Source organism: Lissotriton helveticus, chromosome 4_1 (genome assembly GCF_964261635.1).
Source record: "Lissotriton helveticus chromosome 4_1, aLisHel1.1, whole genome shotgun sequence".
In the NCBI taxonomy this organism is placed as follows: Eukaryota; Metazoa; Chordata; class Amphibia; order Caudata; family Salamandridae; genus Lissotriton; species Lissotriton helveticus.
The window spans coordinates 347983574-348010402 of record NC_136063.1 but is presented as its reverse complement, the minus strand read 5'-3'; the positions used below and the strand labels follow the sequence as shown (position 1 = coordinate 348010402).

At 43.7% G+C, this 26829-nt stretch overlaps 1 protein-coding gene across 1 annotated transcript in view; it reads right to left on the bottom strand.

The window, feature by feature from the left end:
- Positions 1-26829, bottom strand: part of CSMD3 (CUB and Sushi multiple domains 3) — a 3006114-nt gene that overhangs the window by 432253 nt on the left and 2547032 nt on the right. Inside the window, exons 47-48 of the mRNA XM_078686868.1 lie at positions 9757-9870; positions 422-610 (exon numbers count right to left, since the gene is read on the bottom strand). Of these exons, the coding sequence (XP_078542994.1) occupies positions 422-610; positions 9757-9870 (303 nt within the window). The remainder of the gene's footprint in view (positions 1-421; positions 611-9756; positions 9871-26829) is intronic.

Sequence of the window (26829 nt, the reverse complement as noted above, 5' to 3'; positions counted from 1 at the left end):
TAACAGGAGTCACCACACAAATCGCAACTAACTGGGTCACTCATAATGAGGGCCTTAAGGTTTACCACTGAGTATAAAGGGGCCGAATAAATGAGCACAAGACAAACACACGAACAGGGAGGAAAAGCAATGAATCAGGAGCAGAGAATGAGGGAAGAGAGCCCCTGAATTGTGGGCTAGGGACGAACACAAAGCCTCGCAGTCTATATGGGGTACAATAGGTCTGCTGCAAACAGCTATCTGTCGACGAGGCCTAAGAAAAAAACGTTACTGGACGCTTTCTCACAAAAGACTCCATCCCTAGAATATTTCTTCCTCGTTTGATTAGCACGTGTCTTTTCTGACATATAAAATGGCACTTATTGTCATTCAAATTCTTGGAAGCGAAAGAGCTATGAAATAATCTGCGTGACGCATTTACCATCGAACACTTCAAGAATGTCAAACTCCTTTTCAGTCTGGAAGAATTCGAAGTAGAGGGTGATGTTGTAGCCTTTCTCCACGTTGATGCTCCACGCGCACATTTGCAGGTTGGGATAGCTGTCCGGGTACCCGGGGCTCAGGATGATGCCGGTGGAGTCAAGGCGCATCTCATTGGCTGGGCAGAGGACTGTGGAGTGCAACAGAAATTCATAAGTTCCACTTCTACTGCGTTATTCAATAAAAACAGAAGTAGGCTGCAGGCCATGTTACAACCGAATCATAATTTAATTTGCTGCTATGGAAACTGGGTTTCTGCTGTGATTTTTTTCATTATTTCTAGCAATGGTTACTATGAAGAGACCCAGCAAGGCCAGCACACACTTCCTCACCTAACTTTCTAAGAGTCATGTCTTGGTTGTAAACTGTGGGTGAAGCCATGCACTATTCTGAATGCTAGCCTTGAGTGTAAAGAGAGCTGCGCAAGGGATATATAAGGATTTTCTAAGCCAGATGGACATTTTAAACATCCCATTCTCAAGTTACTCCTGGTGTAATTTCTCATTTATAGCAGGTCAAGTATTTCAGCAATACTATTGTATTTCGTCCTATCACCTTTATTCATAGGCAAGCTGATTTGCACACAATAATATTTCCACCATGCTTATGTTGTACTGAGGGGCACCCTAAGGTTTTCACAAGTTTGATCAAATCCCTCCTTCACATGGAGAGGCACTGGATTGTGCCACGGGTCAGCCTCCCATTCCTTTCAGGTTTTCCGGATTTAGAGCTGGGATGAGCGCTACTGGAGGAGATGCAATGCTAGCAAAGGACAACATGCCCCCCACCAGCAGGTCGGTAGACCAGAGAGTTACATTTCCACTCTTAAGCTATGAATGGACATTGAACTCTGCGTTCACAAGTAGGGATCCCCCTGAGGACTAACATGTCAATCCACCGTCACGGGTGATGGGACGTGGAATGGGGGTGAGGAGCAGGGGAGCTGCTGATATTAGCAGGTCCCCGATACCATGGCCATGTTTCTCCTTGGAACCAAACCCCACCAGAGCAGCCGTTGTGTGCCTACATTTTAGTAATATGTGGAAGGCTGTCCTGTGCCAGTGAACCAGGAGAACTGGCCTCTTTAATTGGGTGCTTGACACTTACCAAAGACATTTAGCCCATCGCACTTGTGAAAAAATATGTTCATTATTTTTCTGGATCTTGATGGGTATCCAGCGATTTACATGCTGACATTTAAGTAACAGGGACCTTTTCTCTGTTCTTGTTGATATAGGCCGCCATTACGTCACCTAGCACTATCAACTGTTTAGAGCCTTGACATATAGAGACCCAAAGTACTTGATAGCAGTTGTCACCCACTGAGGTGGGTAGTGTTAAACATCGGTTATCTGGCAATAGCGCCAAGAGGCCTCGTTTGAGATCAACGTGCGCTCCACAAAACAGCCCTGTGAAGACAAATCACGATGGTAGTCCTGATACATTGGAGGTGAATGGCAAGGAGGTAAAGAGTTACATTTTTAGAAACCATTGCAGAAGCACACGAAACGTACCCAGAACCACGTAGAGTTACCAGACCATTTCATTAACAGTATTTAGCTAGTATTTTTTTATAAACATGCCTACTTTGTTGTCATTGTAATTGTAATTACATTTACATAGTGCTTACTATCCCCGATGAGGCGTTGAAGCGCTTTACCCCAGGCAGGTTGCTGCTCCCGACCCCAAGGTCTTTAGTTAGTCCAGTGTTACTGATTACTATACGCTGAATCAAATCATTCCATGCAAGCATTCCAGTTTCTTTGTGGTAGATTAAACTAATAGGAGTTAGGTGTGATCATTCTTGGGGAAGGCACGTACCTATTTGAGTTCATACAGGTGTTAGGTGGGAGGGTTAATAGATGAGCAAGAGGAGAGCATGTCGTGTTAGGTTGGAGGGGTATCAGTTTCCTAAAATGGAGACATTGTGATTGCTGAAATCAATTGTGAGTAATTTGCAGACAGTGATGGGGATTAAGGTGAACATGCAGTGACTCAGGGCTGTGCTCAGAGAGAAGAGGGAGGCATGGAGATGATGAAAAAGGAGAGAGACATTTTTAAGGAAAAATGAGATGTGACCATCTGACATTGTAAGTAAATCTTGTTTTTTGTTTTCATGGCAGGTTTTAAAAATACTTAGACTTTATTTGGGGTGGGGAGTGTGCCATTTGAGGATGCTAGACTGTAGAAAGAAGAAATAATATGTGCATGTGAAGACAGCAGTACAGTAGGTACTTTGATAGGCGCCAAAGTAAGCCAAATACATTGGCCCAATGTTACGTTACCACTAGACCTCAGCTTTAGCAAGGAGCATGGAAACGGAAAGTAATGGCTGGATGCAAACATTGGAAGGAATTTTGCAAATGTTGGAACGGAAGTTACTGAGATTCACTCTCAAGTTTGGCTCAGTATTAATGATAAAGCACGTGGGATCAATTTAGGATCTCTGCTTGTGATAGCGCACACTGTGGAGGGTGAGAACAGGTTCCTCAGACAGTGGGAGTGTATTGCCTGCATTCCTGAGGGTGGAGATCCAGGCACAGAGGTGAGGTGGATCACTGTACACATTCATTGAATGCTTTGCTAGAAAGGGGCTAATGGTTAAACTTTCTGACAAATTGCCCTTTTTTATATTGTGGGAGATGAAAGTGGGACTGCAGATTTCTGTTGTGAAAGGTGAAGGAGACCCTCTAGGTGAAGCACAACCTATTGTCTTCCTTGATCACACTTTGTTTGGCTGATGACAAGGAATTGTTGAAACCTCAAACCTCTTGGTGCCTCTGTTATAAACTCTTGTGCTGAATGTGACTGCCTGCCTCTGAATCGAATGATTCTGGATTTGTGTTGTAGTTGATCACACAACAGGATATTTGCCCTTTCAGATATACAAAGTAATTCTCTATACAATCGCACTACCAGTGTCTGCAACCAACTACTTTGAAATTTAAATATGATGGTTTGCAACTAACCAAGTAACTACAAATGTGCTCCATGGACCCATTTGCTTTGTCAAGGCAGGGATTATTTTATCTGCCTTTCCTTTAAATGTGTTCATTCCCTTTCATCTCTATATGTGCTCACTGTGTATTTCTTATTTTCTTCCTCAATCCCTTTATACTGCTTCTCTGTCGATTATTTGTTCCAAGACCAAGCAAGAAATACCTGTATTTTTCCACCAGGCATTTCCCCCTGGGCTAGAGCCTTTGAGGACGTTTTTTTAGGGTAGGGGCATAGCTGGTGCCTCTGTCACTGTCTCCAAGCATGGGAAGGGTGCCTTTGGAGCAGAGAAAGAGAGAGATGAGAGGAACAAGGAGGACTAGAGCAGGGCTAGTTTGAACCTTCTTGCCGAGGATGATTCTGGTTTCCAGTGTGGCCCTGTCCATGGTCTTTCTGTGGGTCAACTCGTTCTCAATCATTTATTCTTCCAGCTCCTCAGTGAAATTCTATCATATCATATGTGCATCTAAGTTACCTACTGTTGTGAAGCGTCACAGGAAAGAAGACAAACAGCCAGGAGTAAAGAAGAAGTTCTTTACTAGAAAGCACAACCTGGCATCCGACCACCTCAACGACCCAGCTGCGACAGGCAATCGTGGAGTGCCATCAGCCTTACATTCTAGGAACAGTGAGCATGAAAACTCCAACTCAGGTATGAAGCAGGCAAAGGAGAGAAGGAGCCACAGAGAGAAAGAATGAGGTAAGTTACATCACAACACCTACCCTTGAGGAACTGTTGGAAGAACATCTGGCACCATCTCACTAACTTTGAACTTGGGCTGTATGCTGTCACTAGAAAACTATGAGAGCATCACTAGAACGGGGCATTGGTTCCATCCACAAGTTGGGGAGCCATGAGTACATGTTTTGATTGGGCAGAAGTTGTGTGCTTTTCACGTAAAAGTGCTTGCCCTCCACACAGTTGTGATCAGTGTGTTTAATTATCGAACAGCCTGAGCTTTCAAGAGAACACAATACATTGTAATGCTGTTAAAGTGTCTAAGAAAACTAGATCATTTATTGTGTTTTTCTCTGGCAACAGCAAAGATGGGAGGATGACAGTCATTTACACACAGACATATATTCATTTAATGCTATTTACTGGTAATTCTTCGCATTAACATACATTCCTCTAAAGCTAGACCTATTGGCATTGCCAATGCTTGTCCGTATCCAGTGTAGCATTTTGGCTAAACGTGTTACAGTAACTCAAATAAATAGCACTCATTGTTGGAAATTCTTATGTACAGTGTCCAGTTTGGGTCCACAAAAACAAAAGAAACACAGATGTGTCAGACACTTCTGTCCTTATGTCAAATAGTAGAATTTAAGCAAAGGCCTACAGGAACCCAACCAATTAGTATGCCAGGAAGTGCAAATAATAAATGACTCAAATACTTGGAGCTCACGACATAACTCTGATGCCTCAGATGTTGTATTGATGAGACAGTGTCTCAATGAGGGGTAAAAGCGCATGCAACTTTGGAGCGTGGGTCTGGTGAGAGCAGCAAATTCTGATTCAAGGAACAGGTGGGCATTCTTCACATCGAAGCAAGGAATTAGAAGGCAATCATGCTGTATGAAAGCACACTTATGGTGGACAAGCAATTTGCATCAGCTTAGAACAGCAAAACTGTACTTTAGTCTACCACCATACATTGATAGACGTGCTTTAATTGAATAAATGAACATATCTACAACACCTACAGTACCATTTAGAATAGTTATTTTTTTATACTTAGGGGCAGATTCACAATAACTGGTGCATCCCCAGGGATGTGCCAGTTATTGTACGCCGCGGCTCCGCCACCCATGGTGCGCCGCATTTACAATGCGGCGCACCATGGAGCAAAAACGGCACAGATGCGTGACGCATCTGTGCCGTAAAAGTGACGCATTGCTGGAGTTTCGCCGCAAGTGCAACGCAGCTCCAGCAATGCTCTGGGGGGCCCTATTTTGTTAATGCTGCGTCAATCCTTACGCCTGCTTCAAGCAGGCGCAGGGTTTTGACGCAGCATGGGTCCCAAAGTGACTGAGTGAAATCTTGTAGATTTCACTCAGCCACTTTTAGAAGGCGTTCCTGCGCCGGAACGCCCCTCCCTGCGCAGGAACGCCTCCTTCTGGTGCAGGGCTTTACAACGTGACGCATCTCCCAGATGCGTCACGTTGTAAATACCCCGCACCATATCGCATCTTTTGAGCCGCCGCTGCGTCACAAAAGTGACGCAACGGCGGCGTAAAAGACACGCAAGGGGCTTGTAAATCTGCCCCTTAGAGTTTTGCTGGTGGGTTACTCCATCACAAATGTAATGGATATCCCGACCTCTGTATTACAAGTGTGATAGGCCTGTCAGCCTTAGGGTGGTCCTCAAGCTTTTTGCCTTCCTTTTTGCTGATTGCATTTTTGCTGGCCTTAGGACTCTGTGCACCTTACCACTGCCAACCAGTTCTAAAGTGCATGGGCTCACTACCTAAAGCATGGTTACCTTGGCTTATCCTCAATTGTTATATTTAATTTACTTACAGGCCTCTGGTAAAGGGGTGCTATGTGTGCCTAGCACCTGTAAATTATATGGTGCAAGTAGGCCTCCAGGACGTATTGTGCCTCCCACTTGAGTAGTCCTTTAAAGATGTCTCAGGCTTGCCATTGTAGATTGCATGTGCACTTTCAAGCTGCCATGTCGAACTGGCAAAGTAAATGTTTTGCCAGGCCTAATCCTTCCTTTTTAATACATATGTCACCCATAGGGTAGACCATGGACAGCCCAGCGGTCAGGGTGGAGTGTATTTAAAAGTTTGGACATGTGGTTTTAAGTTTTACATGTCCTGGTAGAGAAAACCCCAAATTTGTTTGTAACCACTGTAAGGCCTACCTCTCCCAAAAAATAACATTGTAGTTACCTTATTACATTTAATAGGCTGTAGTTTCCAAATGGGAAAAGGTAATCAGGTCACATTTGATGTCTTTGGAATTATAATGAAAAATCCTGTCTTATGGTAAAATCTGATTTTAAATTCCAATTATGAAAATGCCACTTTTAGCCATTTAAGGCCAGATGTACGAAGTTAAGTGTTTGTGATTACCAAATGGATAATTTCTGCCATTCGTTTTTTTGTAATCGCACACAGCAATGTACAAAGTGTGGTTAACACATTTTGAAATTCCCAGTGGGCCGCAAATTGACCAACCTCATTAATATTCATGAGGTAGGTTTCAGTTTGTGGCCCATTAGGAATTGCAAAAATCACAGGGATGGTGGCCTGTTCGGGTTAGCAGACCACCATGTCTGTGACTGCTTTTCGATAAAGCATTTTTTTTAATGCAGTCCGTTTTCATTAAAAGAAAACAGAATGCATTTCAAAAAGAAAAGTGAAACGTTTTCTTTCCATTTTGTAAGAGTAGACATTCACAAAGGGGAAGGTGTCTTTTGGGAATCCCTTCCAATTTTTTAAAGGGTTACTATCTACTTGAAATAGGTGGTAAAATGTGAATGTTTTGAGACAGCATTTCAGTCGTAAAGCATTCACACATATTACTGTGGTTTGGTATTAGGAAGGGACGCCCCAAACATGCTCTTTCCCAATACCGAATGGTAAACTGAATTTGTGTTTCGGTAATAGGTTACCAAATCGCAAATTGGGCCTTTATACATTAAAAAGTGCCTTTTTGGGTTCACAAATGGCAGGCTTCTGTGAATCGGGTAGTGTGTGATAAAAAAAAAATGTGTACATCTGGCCTTTGGGCCTGCAGCCTATCTCTGGGCCACATGACTGAGTGTAGCTGACAGTTGAGCTTTGTGCATTCCTCTAAGACAGCCACATACAAAAGGGAGCTTAGGTGTGCCTGTATGGACCATCACTGGTAGGATGGGAAGGTGCAGCTGGATACAGCCCTACTTACACTTGAATAGGCTGTGTCCTGCCTTCAGATAGAGGGCTGCATACACCTTGCCTAGAGCCAAAGCAAGGGAGGCAGGAAACCTGTGCACTTCAAAGGATAACAACTAGAAGCTTCTCCCACTTCAAAGAAGGCACCTGATGTGAATGTTGGACTTAAGAGCCTCGCAGCTCCTCAGAACTGATGCCTCACCTCGGCAGCGCAACTCATCCTCGATGCCAGATTTCGCATCGCAAGACCCCATCAAGGATATCCTCAACAATGATGCACGTCCTTGCATCACAACTTGGCAGCTCCTTTAAATCGGCCCTGTAAGACACATCCTTGACACAGACTTTGCAACACTTTGCAACCAGGATTTAAGGTACTCCTGGTTAGTGGGCCCAACTGGGTCCCCGTAGAAGGCCTGTGCTGCGGATCGACCAGCAATCAAGAGTTGGTGCTCTGTGCTTTTTGGCATCGATATTTTAGGAAATCTTTAAAACTGCATATCTTCGGTTCTACTGATTGTATTTTTGTCATTTTGGTTTTGATCTATTAATTAAAACCTACTCTATTTTGTCAAAATCAAGTCCTTTTGTTGTGTGTTTTAACTGTGTTACTGTTTGAAATGTTGCACAAATACATTGCCTCTAAGTTAATCCTGACTGCTCTGTGCCAAACTATCAAAGCACAGATTAATTTAGAGGTTGCATGTGAATTTGCCCTGACAAGGATTGTGGTTGTTGCTTGAAAGGGGTTTCATCCCCCTCAACATGAAGGCTAATTTTTTACATTATGGCACTTGTAAAATATCAGACGGAATATCCGTCATGTTTTTGATGGATTTATCTATTTGCCGAACTCTAAATCAGGCCCCTAGCATTTTTTATGGAGCTCAAACTGCTCCAGCAGGGCAAACCTGAAACTGTATATGGCAAAGTTGCATCAAAATCAGATGCAGTCGGCTTTTAAGATGGTGCAGGCCAGCAAGGTGAGCCAATGGAGTTCCATCAGGACAAGGGCTATATTATCATATTTCTTCAGGCACTGGATGAGAGGTGATGCAGCATGTTGGTTGCCTCTCGGCATGTCAGTTTGGAGTCTGGAAGTCCATGGACTAGAGATTTACCACCATCCAATTGTGATATTACGAGAGCTTGAGCAGCAGTTCTCAAAGTCGCTTTCTGGAAGAAATGGTTTGACTATATTTGGAAGAGAAAGATGGCACTAGGTTGTCTATTTTTCTGGCAATGTGTTCATTGAGTGTGAGGATGGGCTCCAGGGTAAATCAAGTGAATTGGCATTTGGTGAAAGTTGGTATTTGAAACCGTCACGATTCATGCCATTGAACCAGGTTTGTAGTGCATTGAGCTTTTTGTTCTTTGCAAAGAGCAAGAATTCTGTCGTGACTGGGTTGAGCTTCAGGCACGCACTGCACGCCTAGCTATATATGATGAGCAAGCAGTGTTAGATGCACTGGATGTCTGAGAGGAGACTTTATAGTATAGTTGTTGTGAATCTTGATTCTGTTACCTGTAAACAGATAAACAGAGCACCAAGAGGCTCCATGTAGAGGTTGAAGATGAAAGAAGACTATATGGGCTCCACAGGTGATAGGTATCTTTTGTGACCTATGTACACCCATGTGAACAAACTTGTGTTTGTTGAAATGGTAGTAGGATAACCAGTGAAGGACATTGCCATTGAATCCCATTCAAATCTCCTTGGTGTGTATGAGGGTGGGATGGTCGACTGTGTCAAAGGCAGCTGAGAAGTCTAGCAATATCACAAGAAAGGGACTATTTTTATCTGTGGTAAAGAAGGCATTGTCTACGATGTGTAAGGTAGCTTGTTCTGTCCTGCAGAAATATCTGGAATCTAAAGTCATATACTATACTACTGTATTCTGAATATGTTAAAGGTCAATCATGAACAGTATTCTTAATAGCCATTTTTCTGCAGGGAGTGTCAAAATAAGTTATTACATCTGGAGGTATTTCTTTTGTTCTTAAAGTCTTGTTATTCTCAAATGGGATTACACATTATAAAAATTGGGCCCCACATTATGCTTATATTCGTCAGGGGCCTGTAAACTCCTTGATGCATAAGGGAAGCAAGACATCATGGGAAAAAACAGGTCAGCAAATGAAATATTTAGTAGATTCCATGGGTTACAGACAACTGTGTATCAATTAACATTGTGGTACTAATTTTTCATGAAAAATGTTTCACTGTAGTTCACATCACTTTGCTCATTACTGTAGATAGCTTCAGACCTATATCCAGAACCCCCTTCCATACCTTAATGACTATGTCTGGAGCATGTATTACAGAGGTTAGAGTGTTTTAAAACTGATAATGTTAAGAGGACTTTGTTTGATTGTAAAATGAATAAAAACCTTGACAAGTTGGAGGTGTTCCATCCATCTGGAGTCTCTCTCCTAGTCTGCAAGTTAGAATCTCATTACCAACCAGTGTGAAGCCTGGTGAGCACTGGTATCTTATGATGTCACCTAGAAGACAATAAAAGTGTTAGATAACCATTTATAGTTACTTTGTGCTTTTGAAAAATGTGATAGCATTTTATATAATGATCTTTATTACCTTACATATGAATAGGCACATTTCCACCTAGGGTACACTTTGTTAAAACAAATATAAAAAATGGACGTTACCTGTTCCTGTATGGTGTAGTTGCAACTCCCTTATATAGTGACAGACAGTTAGATGTTGCTAATCAAAGCCATTGGGCTAACTGATATATGCTGCAACCCACCTTTCAAGCTGAAAGATCCATGCTACATGTAGAGGGGACCTAGGTTAACAGTTTGAAGTAGACTGCACATTTGAGTGTGAGTTGGGACAGATTTGTGCACTGTTCTCCTCCCTTACAGAAGCAAAATAGTGAAGTAATGCAGCTTGGAGAGAACATTACAAATAGCACACAATGTTTAGTCACATATATTTAAGTCAACACATTTAGACAGCTTCTTTAACATAATTTATAAAATATAATAGTCTATAGTCTATGTTTAGTAATATGTTACTATGTTGATGACATTCGGCAGGCCATTAGCGATGCACAGATATACAATTTCATTTATAAATACTCCCATTACTTATAATGGTAGGGCCGCAATTGGTCTTGTTACAGATATGTCCTTGGCAAGCTAACATTGAAAACTTTTAATAATATCATTAAAAAAAGACCAGTCAGAGCCTTCAATGATCCCATTCATTTTATATATGTTGTTGCTTTTCAAATTTTAAATCACTGAAAAACTTTACAGGCCTGTCATGGTGAAACATCAGTGTAGCTTGTTTTCCACAAATCAAGATGGATCAACCACTGATATACATTACCCCAAATGGTAAAGAATCAGCAAACATGTGTTTGACTCACTGGGATTTTCTTTTTTTTTTTAAATATTTTTATTGACAATTATTACAGCAATTTTTACCCCCCTCCCCCTCCGCACCAGTCAATATCTTTCATCAGCAGGTAAGTTTCTAGATAATCACATAAAAATTCCATTGCATACTTCCATAATATATACATCTTATAGCAAAACAAGTTGAGAAGAGAAAAGAAAAAAAAATAATAATAAATAAATAAAACATGAGAAGCAGTAGGTAAGAAAACATTAATAAAACAGAGATAAAGAAAGAAAATCAATAATCAGTAATCAATAGTCACAGTTCCAAAATCAAAATCAAAAGAGGGAGAGAGGACAGAAGATACCCCAGATGACATATATATATTTCATCACATTCAACTACTCACCCCCCTAAACACTTGCCATCCTACTTTTCCTTTCTGCGATAGGCTTCCACAACTGTAATCCAAGCGCTCTACCCTTTTTCCCCCTTCTGGCATAGATAGCTTTCTCCAAATTATACATATACAGTAACTTAGCCAACCAGTGCTGGAACGGGGGTGGTATCTTATCTTTCCATGCAGCTGAACAGCCATAGCCACAAAAATAAACCCCCCCTCTTGATATTGCTGTGAATTACTCCCTCTAATCCTAATAGTATTACTTCTGGTGTCAGCTTCAGTTTATATGCCAAGGATTTATCGAAAAATATTTCTATACTTTTTATTAGCGGAGAAAGGTTTGGGCACCCCGCAAACATATGCAGTATATCTGCCTCCGTACTGTCACACCTAGGGCACCTAACCCCCTGTGTTCCTCCCCACTGGGCGATTCTGGCTGGGGTGTAATAGAGTTTGTATAAGGTCTTATAGTGTTGTGCCTGCAGCGCCGCTGAGCAAAGGGTTTCCCGTCCTAACCTTAGTGACTTTAAGAATACGCCCTCTGGTACTCCTAGGGCTTCACTCCATTTGGTCTCATATTTTTCCAGGTCATCCCCTCGGTGTTCTATAAGTTCTGCATACAACCTTTTAATTGAGCATGATTGGCCCCCCTCAACCATCTGTAATATCGAATTTCCTTTAAAGCCCATCGGTCCGCCTCGTTTATTACCTAGGAAGCTTCTTAATTGCAAATATTTAAAAAAAAGTCCTATTGCTAACACCAAATTCCTGCTGGATTTCTGTGAATTGCCGTACCCCTGCCTCCCCTATTAAATCCCCCATATTTTTAATTCCCGAACGAGCCCAGTCCTTGAATATAGTATCTGCAAATATTGCTGGTGGCAGCATAGGATCCTCCATTAACCTAGTGTATGCATGAAATCTCCCCAAGCCAAAACTTTTCTTAAATGCTTTCCATATTTTATCAGCAGCTTCTAGCGTCTTGAACCTAGTTCGCTTAAAATAACTTGGCTCCGAATACCTAAGGAAAGCATTGTTTGTCTCCTCGCCAAGTATTATCCCATACACCTCCATTGACCCTGTAGGATTTTCAGTTTCCCCCTCAGCCCCTCCCAATAAACCCGTCATCTGCTGTAAGGCAGCCGCCCAATAGTACATTTTAAAATCTGGCAACGCCCATCCTCCCCTATCCCGTGGTAATGACATGTATTTCAATGCTCTTCTCGTCTTCCCCTGGGACCACACAAATCGATTTACCATATTCTCCAACTTATCAAACCAAATCATACTAAAAAACAGCGGTATTGTTCTAAATAAATACAGAAATTTCGGCAACAAATTCATTTTTACGTAGTTTACTCTACCTACTATGGACATATGTAAATTATTTACCCTATCCAAATCTTTCTTTGCTTTTGTAATAGTGGGATTAATATTAATTTCCACCAGTTTTTCCAGTTCAGCCGTGATCGTAATACCTAAATACATCCCCTCATCAACCACCCGTGCATCTGTACATATTGTGTAAGCGTTCTTTATAATTTGTGACTTGCTTTTATTCAAACATACCCCGCTATTCGTCCAAACCGATCTGCCTCTAGTTCTATTTCCCTTATTGCATCTATTGGGCTAGGTGTGATGACCGCAATGTCATCTGCATATGCTAGGACTTTAATATCTCCCCTGCTAGTAGTTAGCGGTTTAATTCGATCATTCTGCTCTAACCTCAGTATCAAGGGGTCAATGTACATAGCGAACAAAAGGGGTGAGCAAGGGCATCCTTGCCGTGTACCCCTTGTAATAGCCAGAGGTCTAGTGCGGCCAGAGTTCACCCTAACACAAGCAGTAGGGTTCGTATAAAGTGATTGAATGACTTTGACAAATACTTCACCTACCCCCCCTTCTTAAAACCGCCCACAAGTACTGCCATGCCACCCTGTCAAAGGCTTTTTCTGCGTCCAATAACATGGCCGCTATAGGATTCCCTTCTACTTCCTGAGCATCAAAGAGTGTTATCATTTTCCTAATATGTAAAGTGGTACCCCTTTGCGGTATAAAGCCATGTTGATTAGTGCTGACTAATTGGGTGATTATCTTAGCAAATCTAGCTGCCTGTATTTTCGAAAATATTTTGGTGTCTGCGTTAATTAGTGTTATAGGGCGGTACGACCCTGGTTCTGTTGCATCCTTCCCTTTTTTAAGTATTATTACGATGTCCGCCCCAGCCCAACTTACCGGAATTGCCTGCCCTTGCTGCACCCCCCTAAATGTTCTTGCTAGGTCTTTAAATATTGAGTGCAGGAATACCTTATAAAACTCTCCTGGTATCAAGTCTGGACCTGCTGCTTTCCCCTTTGGTAAACCCAATATAGCCTCATTAATCTCCTCATCCCTCAGGTCAGCATCAAGAAATTCTCTATCCTCACTATTCAAAACTTTACCCGGGATATTCTGTAGATAATCCGCTATTTCCCCCCTGTCCCGAACTTGTTCTTCTTTGTATAACTTGCTGTAAAACTCCCTAAATACCTCTGCTATCCCCTTCTCATCCGTAATTAAACGCCCAGCATTATCTTTTATTTCCTTAATCTCTCCCTTGGCCACCCTTTGTCTTGAATGTGCTGCTAAAGTATGTCCTATCTTTTCACTAAATTCGTAGCACCTTTCTCTCTGTGTATCATATATTCTAGCAGCCTTAATTGCCACCCCTTCTACAGCCTCTGCTCTTGCTATCGTTACTTCCAATACCCGCTCATTGTACTCACGCTGATCTAATGTGGCTTGTTCCAGTCTTGCTTCCGCTAATCTCAGGGCATTATTAACCCGTTCACTCTCTATTTTTTCCTTCCTTCGTTTAGCGATAGAGTAGCTCAGTGTCTCGCCTCTTACCCCTGCCTTAAATGTGTCCCAATCATTCCCAATGGTGGTGCTCCCCCTATTAATGTCCCAAAAATCCCTAATCCACAAGTGCTTGTGTGTAATATAATCATCATCTTTCAGCAATCCCCTTTCAAATGTCCATGATCCTACCACCCTCTTGAACCCACTTCCTTCTACTGTTAACTTTAGGGGATTATGGTCTGACAATATCCTTGGCATCTTATCTATCGCCGAAGCACCTAATAATGTCCTGGATACAAAAAAATAATCTAATCTAACGCATTTCCGATGCGGGGCTGAAAAGAATGTATAGCCAGGGTCAGAAGGTTTCTTGGCCCTCCACACATCCATCAATGCATTATTCCTTGCTAGATTCTGTATTGCCCTACATACCCTCTTTTTCCTCCCCTGGTATTGTCCCATTGAATCTAGCCCCAATCCCCTGGCCCCATCAATATTAAAATCTCCTGCCAAGATGGCTCTTGGCGCCCACGCGGATAATTCAGTGTCTAGAAAATCAAACAACTCTGGAATCATCCTCTGGCGACCCATAAATAGAGCCTATAGTGACCCATTCTTCCCCTATGAAACACTCAATCAAGGCACATCTCCCCCACTGATCCTCGAATTTCTTCCTCGTTCCTATATTTAAATGTTTTGTCAGGATAGCAACCCCTCTAATTCTAGCCCCCTGTTTGGAGTTAGCTAGTAACCTAAAACCCATTTGCTCTAACAAAAATGACCTATTCCCTTCCACATGTGTTTCCTGTAAGCAAAAGAAATCAGCCCCGGTGTTTTTCAATAATAGAGCTACCCGCTGCCTTTTTATTCTATCATTCAGCCCGCATACATTCATAGTCACGATTTTAATGTTTGTACTCATAGGAGAATTTTCAGATCTTCCAGCATTCTAAGCTTCCAGTCTCTTAGCCCAACTCTTATGCCCCAGTATCCTACACAGCTCTTATTTTTGTTGCTTCTCCTCATTTCATCAACTTCCTTTCTTTCCACTGTGTGCTGTAATCTTGTTTCCCTTCTTTTCCCACAACCTGCACGATCACCCCTGTCTCTCTCTTTCTGGTGCTTCCCCCACCCTAACCCTCCCCCCAATCCCCCTTTCCACAGGCAACTAGGTCAATCCTGACCTACGTATGACTTGTTCCCAACCCCCTTGAGTGCTGCTGTACCCCCCCTGTCCCTACATGTACTCTCCTTTATTAGATGCAAGTAAAAAAAAAAAAGAATATGATTTTAAAGAAATCCCACAAACCCCTCCTAAGAATTCCTTCCCCCTACAACGTGTCCCACCAATACAAATCCCACTGTGTATATACAGAGTACTATAATCCATCACCCAATTTAAGTCCTCTTCCGACCTGTTCAGTTAGTATCTTATCCTTTATTTTCTAATTCTATTTTCTTCGATTTTCTCTTAGTTCAGTCAAAAAGCTCTGTGCTTTGATTTCCGAGAAGAACATTCTAGTACGCCCCTCTAGTATTACTTTCAGCCTTGCAGGAAACAGGAGGTAGGCCTCACATTCAGCTTTTTGAAACGGATCTTTCATTTGCCGTAACCTCCATCTCCTCTCCACCGTAGCGTGACAAAAATCCGGTCGGGTGAAGAAGGAGTTTCCTTTAAAGGCCCGGCGATCTTGTGGCCTAGCATTGTCCATAATCTCCTGTCTGGCCAGGAAGTTCCCAATGTATATAAGCATAGCTCTTGGTCTCTCATTCTAAGGAGCGCCATATGATTTCTTAATTGTCAGAGGAAATCTGTGTGCCCGTTGTACCTCGACGTCCCAATTCCAGGTGGTGATCTCCTGGAATGATTCTCTTAGCAAGGTAACCACAAAGGCCCTAGGGTTCTGTTCCTCGACCCCCTCTGGGATCCCCAGTAGCCTAATGTTATTCCTCCTCTGCCTGTTCTCCGTATCTTCTGCCTTCCATTGTAAGTCCTCGTTGAATTTTTCCTGCGCCGTCTTGAACTCCTTCCACTGAGAGACTTCGTCCTCCAGTTGGCCTGTTCTTTCCTCTACTTCTGTCATTCGGCCAGCCATCTCCGCATACATCTTATTCACTTTACCCAGTGACCCCTCGATTTTCTTGCTTGTTCGTTTCGCTCTCTTAGCTTCAGCTCTAACTTCTCCCTGCATTTGCCTAAGAGTAGTGTAAAGCATCTCCATTGTAGGGCCCTGTCCTTGAGTCTGCGGGCCTGAAGGGCCATTATGCCGAGACCTACTCCCTCCTTCGCCGTGATACAGCTTAGAGGTTGCTGAGTAGTCCCAGACCAGTTTGCTAGGCCTCTCCATATGCCAGGAGCTAATCCTACTTTGCTGTTTCCTGGTATTTTGTTGTTTCTTTCTTACAACCGTTTGCCTCTGAATACTATCGTCCAGAGAAGATTGGGTCTGGCCCGTCTCAGACTCGGGGTCAGACTCAGACTCAGAGCCCTGTTCCGAAGTAGATACCTCCGTTTCTTCAAGGCTCGCATCCGACTCATCTGTTTCAGACTCAGGGGGTTGTCCCTTGTTTTTATGTACGCCCGAGGCCTTATCTGTCTCATCAGTCTCATCATTCACTGAATAAAAAATGTCTTCGCCTGGGGTCCCTGGTAGTGGGCCTGGCAATAAACCTAGTGCACCTGTTGCACCTGCTAGACCTGGGGCGGGGAGCCCCCCTGCGGACATATCCAAAGCGTCTCTCAAATGTGCCTTATTCAATGCCCCTTTGTCCAAGTTTGAGCCCCTTTCATTGGCGTTGACGTTTTCCCCCGTGGTCTTGTCTACACAACTGCCTACACCGCCCCCCTCACCAACTGCTGGTATACCTTGAGGCACAGTACGTAAAGGGTCATGCAGAATAAGTGTAGCATCCAAGTTTTTATTGGGGGTGGCTCCTGAGACAATACTATCCTCGTTGTAGGGCGGATTGATAGTAGTAACCTTTTCTACTGGTGCCCCTGCCCCTATCACACTTACTTTGGGGTTGGCCCCAGGACCGCTATTATTCTGGCTGCTGCTCTGATTATTAGCTCCACTAACATTGTTGTTAGCATTGTCATTAGCACTGTCCATTTTTCCCTCCATTACTCCAGACGTATCGCCTGATTTCTTTCCTTCGGTTATTGCCAGGTTTTCCAGTATCAATGCAGGGGTTCCCCCCCCCCCAGTCCTGCATCCCCGCTTGCCGCACGTACCTCCAGAACGGTGCTGGGTACAGTTAGCAAACCTCCCGGACCCGGCTCTGTAACTCCTGCCGGCCTTTGCTCCTCCGTGCAGGTCTCGGCTTCCACCGGTGCTCCCACTTTGTCGACTTGTTCTGACTCTGCCACTGCTTCGGCCGCACCCCCGGGAGCTGGTTCTCGTGGCGGCGGCGTCATGGTGCCTTCTGCATCGGCCTGGCTTCGCCCTCTGCTACGATCAGATGATACTTCTCGGCTATTGTTCCCCCCGCCGAAGGATTCCGCCCAGGTAGGCTGTCTTAGCCCCCCTCTGCCGGCTCTGGGGGTAGTTTCTTTCGCTGCTATCTCTTCTCTCAGCGCTTTCTTCTCCACCCATCCTGCGATAGCCGCCGCTGCCATTGCCCGGCGCTCTGCCTTCTGCTCCGCTCTGGCTTCGGCCTCACGCTCCTTCTCCTTTCGCCTCAGCTCTCTCTTTTTTGCGGCTGAGTCCATGTTGGCATCTGAGTCCGGGTTCTTGGACCTGGCAACCTGATTCCTCGTCGCAATCTGTGAGGGCATTCTTTCCAGGTTACTCTGCTCTCGTGCTCCGTGTAGCGGCCTTCTTATGTCTTTCACCGCCACTTCGAGCCCCAGGAGTAAAACTATGTCCTTTACCAGCCGGGCCACAAACACTGCTCGTTGCAAAATCCTCTGCTACAGCATTAACCAATTTAATGCAATGCCTCCGTGGTTCCTCGCCTTTAACTGCATGGGCATGAGCATCTATGGACATCTGTTTATCCTTTCTTCTTTCACGGGAGAGAGAGGAGAGGTATCAGCCTCTCCCTCAGCGGATCGGTCCGCTGACTGACTGACTGACTGACTCACTGGGATTTTCAATGACTTTTTTAAGGCAAACCACATAATCCTGTTTCTAATAACCTTAATTTGCAGAAATAAGATTAGGTCAGGAGAGAGCTCATCTCCAAAATATTGCCAATTGAAGCCATGAGATGACAACATGGCTTTAATGGATGACATTTGGGGAGACGAATACTCATCCTATTCCAGTAGCTCACCAAACTTGCAAAAAATCTTCTTTTTTAATTAAGGCCAATAGGAAGGATTTTTTTCCCTTGAATTCCCAATGCAAAGCGTCCATTTGGTGTTTGATCCCTAAGTAAATCTAGTACTTTAAATCCTTAATCGCATTTCCGATCATTAACGGATACTGAACCCTAAAGTAAGTCTGGTCTGTGGCGATATGGTGTAGGACTCATTTCTGGTAATGAACAGACAAGCATCTATACTGTTGTGTATTGTATACAAATGAATGTAAGTAAAAGCTTCAAGGTACCTTAGTAGTCCAATAATTGTATACTCTAAGAACCTTTTAGCAGGGAGAGGAAAGAATAAACAAGAATTGCCTAAAACAAAGTGTGCCACTTGAGGTTACATGAGTTTCTCACGCTGGAGGCTTACCTACTTTCAAACTTGGCACGCTCTACAAGCCTTGGCTTTGTAGTCACTCAGGGTTCTAGGTCTTTTAGTTTTGTGCTGGCCTACTTGGCCCAGTAGGCAAGGTGCATTTACTTGAAAAACAAGACTTGAACAATGTTATTCTGATTATATGTGACATGGTGGCAACCCTGCACTGATTACAGGGAATATACTGAAACTTACTTTGTGCCAACGTCTCAATTGAATTGAAACTATGTAGGAGCTGTAGGCCTTTTTGAGAAAGCAGTTCACAACCGATGTGCAATGCACTCTTTTCAGTAACTGGCTGGTGCAAAAATTACATTTGCGGCACTGGACCAATGCAAGAATTTTTGCACCATTCTCCTGGTGCACAGGTGCAAGCTTTCTGTACTATGGCCCCATGTAGGACCAACACGAGCGGTAACAAACCAAGTATCCGCCTGACAGTTATATTAAGACATATTCTAGATGTTAAGTGGCAATTTATTTGTGAACTATATAAACGATATTGGTATTATTATTAGAAGTTGGAGTTGTATTGATACTACCAGTACAATAAAACAAAGTATTTTGATTTCAACATTACTGTACTCAGCTAAAGACTTAGCCTCATAAAAGCAATAATATTCAAGTAGGAAGCAATATTTTATCCTTTAGCAGCAGAACTTAGGCTCGCGATTCATACATTATTGTAGTTCTTCGTGTTAGATCTGGCATCCTTTTTCTTGGCTTCCTCCGACTTTTTGCCTCTACCTCCTGTATTTTTTGATGCTGTGCTGGATTTCGTTTTTGCTGGTTTAGATGCTTTGGGCACTTTGCCACTGCTGATCAGTGCCAAAGTGCAAGTGCTCCCTGGGTAAATTATTATTGTGATTACTTATCCATGATTGGCATATTTGATTGACCAGTAAGTCCCTAGTAGAGTGCATTAAGTGTGCCAGGGTTGGTGATTCAAATGCTACTAGTGGGCCTGCAGCACTGATTTTGCCACCCACATGAGTACCCCTAAAATGGTGTCTCAGGCCTGTCACCACAGTGCCTGTGTGCAGTTGCTAATTGCACACAGGCACTGCCACGCTGTCCTGACAAGTGTCCCCACTGGCCAGGCCTAACCCTTCCCTTTCTGTGCACATTGGACACCCCTAGGGAAGGCCCAAGGTACCCCCCTGGGCAGAGTGCAGTGTATGTGAAAGGTAGAGCATGTACTAATGTAGGTGACATGCTCTGATAGTGAAATACTGCAAATTTCGTTTTTCACTATAGAAAGGCTACCTTGCCCATAGGTTATAATGGGGAATGCTGTGCATAATGTTTACCTGCATATCTTCCCATAGGAGCAAGATAAAAAAAATAAAGTCTGGTATCCCTGAACTCAGAATTTAATAACACATCTTTTAGGAAAAATGTTTTTTAATTCCTGTGTTTGAAAACAGCACTTTTAGAAAGTGGCTGTCTTCTTGCCTGACCTTTCTGTGCACCCTGGCCTGTTTGTGAATTGACTGTCTTGTTTGTGAGTGACAGGGGCTAGTTGGCTCCAAGGAGCTGAGTGAGTCAGCCCTAGGCTGAATAGCTGCATCTGCATCTTGAGTGGTGGAAAGGGATAGCACCAGGGCCTGAATAGGGCTGTGCTTGCCTTCCACAATGCTGGCTCCATCTCCTGCTGAGCGGCTGATGAACCTGACCCTTTCTCTCAAAGGAAAGAAGAAGTCAGGAAAACAAAGTGCTCCAGGACTGACCAGAACAGGTTTGGACTAGGCCAAGGCCTCTCTGCTCCCAGAGAACAAAGATAATTTTGGCATAAAAAGGATCTCTCAGACCTCAGAAGTTAGATCATCCTGGAATCAAGAAGGAACCTCTGCCAAGGAGAAAGCTGGAAGACTGAAGAGGAAGGACTATCCTGCAGTGTGTTTGTCGGCTGACCTGCAGTCGCTTTTCTGCCAAGGAGAGGGGAAGGACTTTGCTGTTGCTGTGTCCCCTTGCATGAAGAGATCTCCAAGGGCCTGAGGAGAGCTGGCCTCCTTTTAAGAAGTCCCAGGAACAAAAAGATTTCACCCCCAGCTTCCCCCAGAACTCTGCTGTGTGAGTTCTGCCCTTCCTAGAGTGCTTGAGCCAGTTGTTGGGCCTCTGGAAGTTGTTGCCTGCTGTTTGGGGGGTGGAAAAGAAGAAGAACAGAAGATCTACAATTTGCACGCATTGCTCGCTTGCGGAGCGCATCGTCAACAGTGCAAAAAAAATCCTGTTGCCACGAAGATCATCGCAGCGCCTGTTGCCGCTACAAGAACCAACGCATCGCCCCGGTGCAGGAAAATTCCTGTCTCTGCGAGTATCATCACAGAGCCTGTCGTCGCTGTGAGAAACCGTCACATCGCTTGCTTGCGGATGGCATCACGTCGCTGCGAATATCGTCGCAGAGCCAACGCATATAGCGGCCGCAAGAGGAGAAGATAAAGGCTGTGCCGCGCATCGTCGCCGCACCGAAGCTTGTCGCCGTCCCGAAGATCATCGCATCGTGCCTGTGCGAGACGCTTCCTACCGAACCTGCCCTCCGGAACCCATACAAGGTATCGCATTCCTCCCCATACCAATGGGATTGATAGCAACACGCCCGCTGCGTGCAGCGGGATCGTCGCATCGCCTCCCTAGGGCCTCAGTAGTGACGCATCACTTGTTTTTCAACGCCGCAGCTTCCACTTGGAACTTTTGCAGCATCTACAGGTACTTGGGGCTAAAAGTGAAGCAACTGTGGATTATTTTGTTGCAAACCCTAGAACTCTTTTAAAATCATATTCTTGAACTATGTTTTCTCGTTTTGGTCTTGTGTAGTTTAGATAATGATACTTTATTGTTCTAAACTGGAATGGAGTCGATTTGTGGTGTTTTCACAGTGTTACTGTGAGTGTTGGTACAAATACTTTACACATTGCCTTTGATAAGCCTGTCTACTCGTGCCAAGCTACCAAGGGGGTGAGCAGGGGTTATCCAAAGAGTGTATCCCCCTTACCCTGACTAGAAGCAAGAGTCCCTATTTGGACATCGGTACCTACCTCTACCAACTAGAGACCCCTAGATCTAACATTCGGATAACGGACTAAGTGCATTTGATTAACTTTCCCCGAAATTAAAATGTTCTATTCCACCAATTAGGTAGAACTACTGGCTAAAACGTCTGAAAGTTAGGAATCTTCTTAAAAACCAAGTTTCCTAAAACTCAGTTTGGACGTTGTCCATTTCAGATTATGAGTTAAAAACTTCTCAATTTCTACTTCATAATAAAAAAAAACCTTGTTGTAGAGCACAAAACCAGTATCTCAAAAATCTAAGGAACACCTGGTTGCCACTGAATGGCTACTGTAAAGTAAATAGTTGCCTTGTGTAGTGCTGTTTAAATCAATGTGATCGACATTTACAATGCGGATTTCAACTTTAATTTTAGCAGGCACAATTATCCCATTTTGCCTCCTTAATCTGAATGTGAGTCCTGACCATGTGTGTAATTAAGCTGTCACCAGGTAGCAAAGCATGGGCCCATATCCAGGGGTATAGTTTGGGAAGAAGGGCCACATAAGATAATTACAGCATAAACCCTGGCTCAGCATGGACAGCGATGTGGCTCCTCCACTTATTTATTTTTCAAAGGCACAATATAGTGAGATTTTAAAGGAGGTAGAGCATTTGGTGGTATTGTTTTTTTTAAAAAAGCATTCTAATATGACAGCTGATTCTGAAGTTGCATTACATGGTGCAATTCAAAGCACAGCAAGAAAGGAACACTGTTTTTTTCAGGAAATATGTGTCAAATGGTATTTTGAAAGCACTTCTGAACACTGAAATTGATGAATACTGATTAGAAAATAAATAAAATTATCCATGGGGATGTGCATTCTACAGCAAGGCACCATTAGGGAGGAGTATGGCAAGTGTTGAGGTTCTAGGCACATTTTAATACCAACCATTGATAATAATCCATAATAACTGAACGAGCTTTGAAGGCAGTTTGAAACAGGTTGACCCCATTTTGAGTTCACAGAAACGGTGCCCACATGTAGGTATCTGACTCTCAGCCAGCAATGCTTTTTTGTGGAAGAAACCTCAATAGAGTAGTCAGCTGGAGAGAAAGAAAAGGTAGGTGCAGATTGTTCAGACAGCATGGGCATAGCTCAGTGTAGCAATGTGTCTACTTCTGGTAGCCAAAATGAGTTAGAACCAGTCACGCAGCCAGCTTCAGAGCCTTGGGCCCAAGGCGTAATTTATGTTGGTTGTTGGTGGTGGCAAACATCAGCACTCATCTTCAGGGTCACAGACTTAATTGTGATTATCAGACTTTGACCCAGACCAACATAGAGGAAACAATATTGAAGGTTCAATAAAAGGATAGCGAAACAGCAACAAAAGGGGATACCATGGTTGGAAATGAACGTTCAAGATTAATAAAAAAAGTAAGGGAAGTGTAGGGTGGTGGAAGAAAATAGCACAAGATGGAATCAAAACTAGGCAGCCGTGGTATTCAGTAGGTCAGGCATTCAGTAATACTGAGAAAGTCTTCTAAGAAACTCTTCTGTACTAGTATTTTTAGAAAGTAAGCACTCCTTAAACCCCAAACCACTGACAGGGAAAAACAGTGATACATTTTAGGTCCAGATTCTTACACTGCACTGATCTCATTCTCTTTAGGTGGCTACCAGCTGAGTGCTTCCAAATTGACTCGGTAGGTGAAGGCAGTGCAATTTAACACCTTGACCGTGGCGCGAATTCCGCGGCGGTGCTGGAGAATTAATGAGTGGGCGGGGTTTGGACGGCCCCCGGTCGTCCTCTGCACACGCCCACTTCGAAGCATGGAACGGGTTAAATGATGGAGGCTTAAAAAACAAGAGAAAGAAAAACAAGCCCCTCTTCTTCTTTCTCGACACTCTGAGAATTAACATGGCTTGAGACTGGGTTCTGGTTATTTTAGGCAGGGCATAAGAAGCATTGCATCTAGAAGCTGGGAGGCTGTTTTACAGTCTCAAGAATAAAGATTAGGACCTATTACTAATGAACAGCATTTGCCAACATTATGCCCTCTTGCCACCGCTGGCTATTAAAGAACCTTGCTCATTTGGGAACATTGATTTGTTTGCCGGCATGGTCCAAGTGTCTATGATCTCTTAGTCTGTCTTACAGGCTTGGTCTTTGTGTCCATGAATTAGTGTTGCTATATACTCATGTAACTCTGCCAGTGACCTTGTGTAACTTTCAGTACAGTTTAATGGGACACTGTGTACTTTATCCCCATGTCCCAAAGTCATGGACGCATTGGGTCTCCCAAAGGCATTGTCAGTCACAGTGTTGATGTATCAGTGTCCCCACATCAGTGTCCAAATGCATTGTCCCTTTAACAGTGCTAGTGTCTCTATGTCACAGTCTCTTACCCAGTTGCCCCATATAGCTTTAACTGTTCCAGTGTCAGTGCCCCACAGTATTTGTGGCTTGGTGCTAATGGCAGCACATAATTTCTCATTGTACACGCTGGTGTAGTGATCCAGTGTCAGTATTGATGTTGAACTTCCTGAAGCAATGTATCCATAACAGTGCTCTTGTGTCAGGACCCCTGTGTCAGCATCCCTATCTCAGTGCTCCCCATCAGTACATATGTGCAAGTGTTGATACTGCAATGTGTGTCTCCCCACATAGTTTTCCCTGTAGAAGTTTGGTTGTTTTAGTTCCAGCTTCCCAGTGTCAGTGCTTCCATGCTGGTGCTGGATGCATGTCACTTCCTAGTGTCTCTATTCAGGTTTTGTAGCATCCTGCATCAGTGAACAAGTGCTGGTGCACTTGTGGACTTGCTGGTGTTCCCAGGCCAGTGTCCCCATTAAGTGCTAGCACATATGAGTCAGCATCCCTCTGTTTGTTTCCCCTCATCAGTGTCCCAGTATCAAGCATCAGTGAAGCTTATGTTCCACAAATCAAGATGGATCAGCCACTGGTATTCATTATCCCATTGGTAAAGAATCGGCAACATGTGTTTGCCCCTATTTATTTTCTGCCCAGCGTCAGAATCCCAGCATCATATTCACCATGTCCCTTCTTTTGTGTCGTTGTCCAAGTGCCAACATGCCCAACTCTATTTCTCTGATACAGTCCCATCATGCCCCAGCATTTATTTTCCTAATATCTGTTTTCTCTGTGTATGTATTAATGTGGCAGTAACCCTTCATAACGTTGCAGTGCCCAGTGTCCATGTTAGTATCTATGTATCAGTAGCAATGCCTCTGTCCCTTTCTCAGTGTCTTTGTGAGGGTAGTACAATATCGGTGACCCATGTATGCAAGCACAGGTCAGTAACGCAATGTTGTGTGCATTCAGTCAGTGACCTTGGGTTAGTGTCCCTGTTCCATTTCATTGTCCTGGTATTGTATCTAAGCACCAGTGCTTTAGTGTGAGTATCCCAGTCTTTATTTTCAATATCTCACTGCCGCTGCTCTTGGCCACTGTCCCAGCATCAATTTTGGTGTCCCTTGTCTGCATTCTGGTATCACTGTTTCCAAGTAAGCATCCTCATGTAAGTGTCGGTGCTCTCGTTCAACTGGGTGACTGTGCTGCATTGTGATTGCAGGTGCCTCTATGTCAGTGTTTCAGTGTCCTTGTCTCAATGTTTGTGATGCATGGCAATATTTCAGCTTCACTGTCCCCATGTCAAACTCTCCATGTCAGTATTGTGATCCCTGTTAGTGTCCTAGTGTGTGTGTCTCAGTGACAGCGCCCATACCAGTGTATCCATACCAATGTGTCTGTGTTAGCACTCATCGTCAGTACCTGCATTTCAATACACTAATATCTTGTCCTCACAACAGTGTGATATGTCATATCACTGCACTGGTATTGTGTCGTGATGTGCCTTTGTCAGTCTCCCAGTGAGTCCCCTAGTGAAATGACTCCATGCCACTGTACCAGTAATAGTGATTGTGCCCCACATGAGTGCTCAAGTTTCACAGTTCGGGTGACAGTATAAGTGCTTGTGTTTTAGTGCCTTCTGTGTCAGTGACCTAGTGTCAGTGCTGATTTGCCTTTGTCATTAAACTAGTTACAGTGCATATTGCAATTGCTCTTGTATTGGTGTCACTTTGAAACTGTCCTAGAGTCAGTCTATTGTTGTCGATGTACCCATATCAATGTCCCCATGTCAATGTTGGTGCTCTTGTGCAAGCCAGCCAGGGGCCCTGTGTCATTGTTGGTACCACTGTGTCTGTTTTTAGTGTCAGTGTGTGTTCCCGTGTCAATATATCAGTCTTAGAGTTCCACATGATGTCATTGTTTGCTTATAAACTGCTTATCCATCTGCTTCAAATGAATAAGAGAATGGCTGAGCGCTGTGGGCTGGGGATAACGATGGGGAGTTCTGCTGAGGTAACGAAATGGACCAAGGATGATGGATGTTTTAAAAAAGATAGCTTGAAAAAAGTTGTGAAATAATGGATCAGATTTTTTAAATGTTAGTGCAAATCAGCACAGCAACCTACGTTGATGCATTGGCTTGCACAATGGGCAAGAAAACATACAGAGCTATATCTAATAAATTTCCTACTGCTGCTTTCTGTGTCTGTACTTGCACAACAACAGACACAGCTTTACAGCAATATGCAAGGACACATATGATGTCTGGCACATCTTTTGTACTAGAAGTGTGCCTCTCATGTATTAAGCCTGCGCCAAACATTTTATAATATTCAACAGATTGAGTGTTTGGTTCCTGCAGAGTACAGAACATAGGCAAAGTATGAACTGTTAGGAGAAACAAAATAATTTGTCCAACCTTGTGCCTTCTTCTAGGAGGTTTTTTTATTTTTTTTAAACATAGCCCAGTCCTCAGTGGCGGCCGGCAGGGCTCATGAATGGTGTGCAGGCACGAGGGATCGTGCGGGGGGGGGGGGGGGGGATTGTCGTGCTTGGTGCAATAATAATTTTTTTTAAATGAAAAAATAAACCTACCTTGCTGACGGCCGGGTCCTGTGATTCCTGCTCCTGCTCTCCTCTTGCACATCGAGGAACAGGAAGCAGGCCCCACTGACCAATCACAACTCTGCAATGCAGTGTTGTGATTGGTGCGCACCCAGGCTCCCCTTACCAATCACAACACTGAAACGCAGCATTGTGAATGGTTTTCAGTGTCCTGGTTTGACGCATAACCAGGGAATG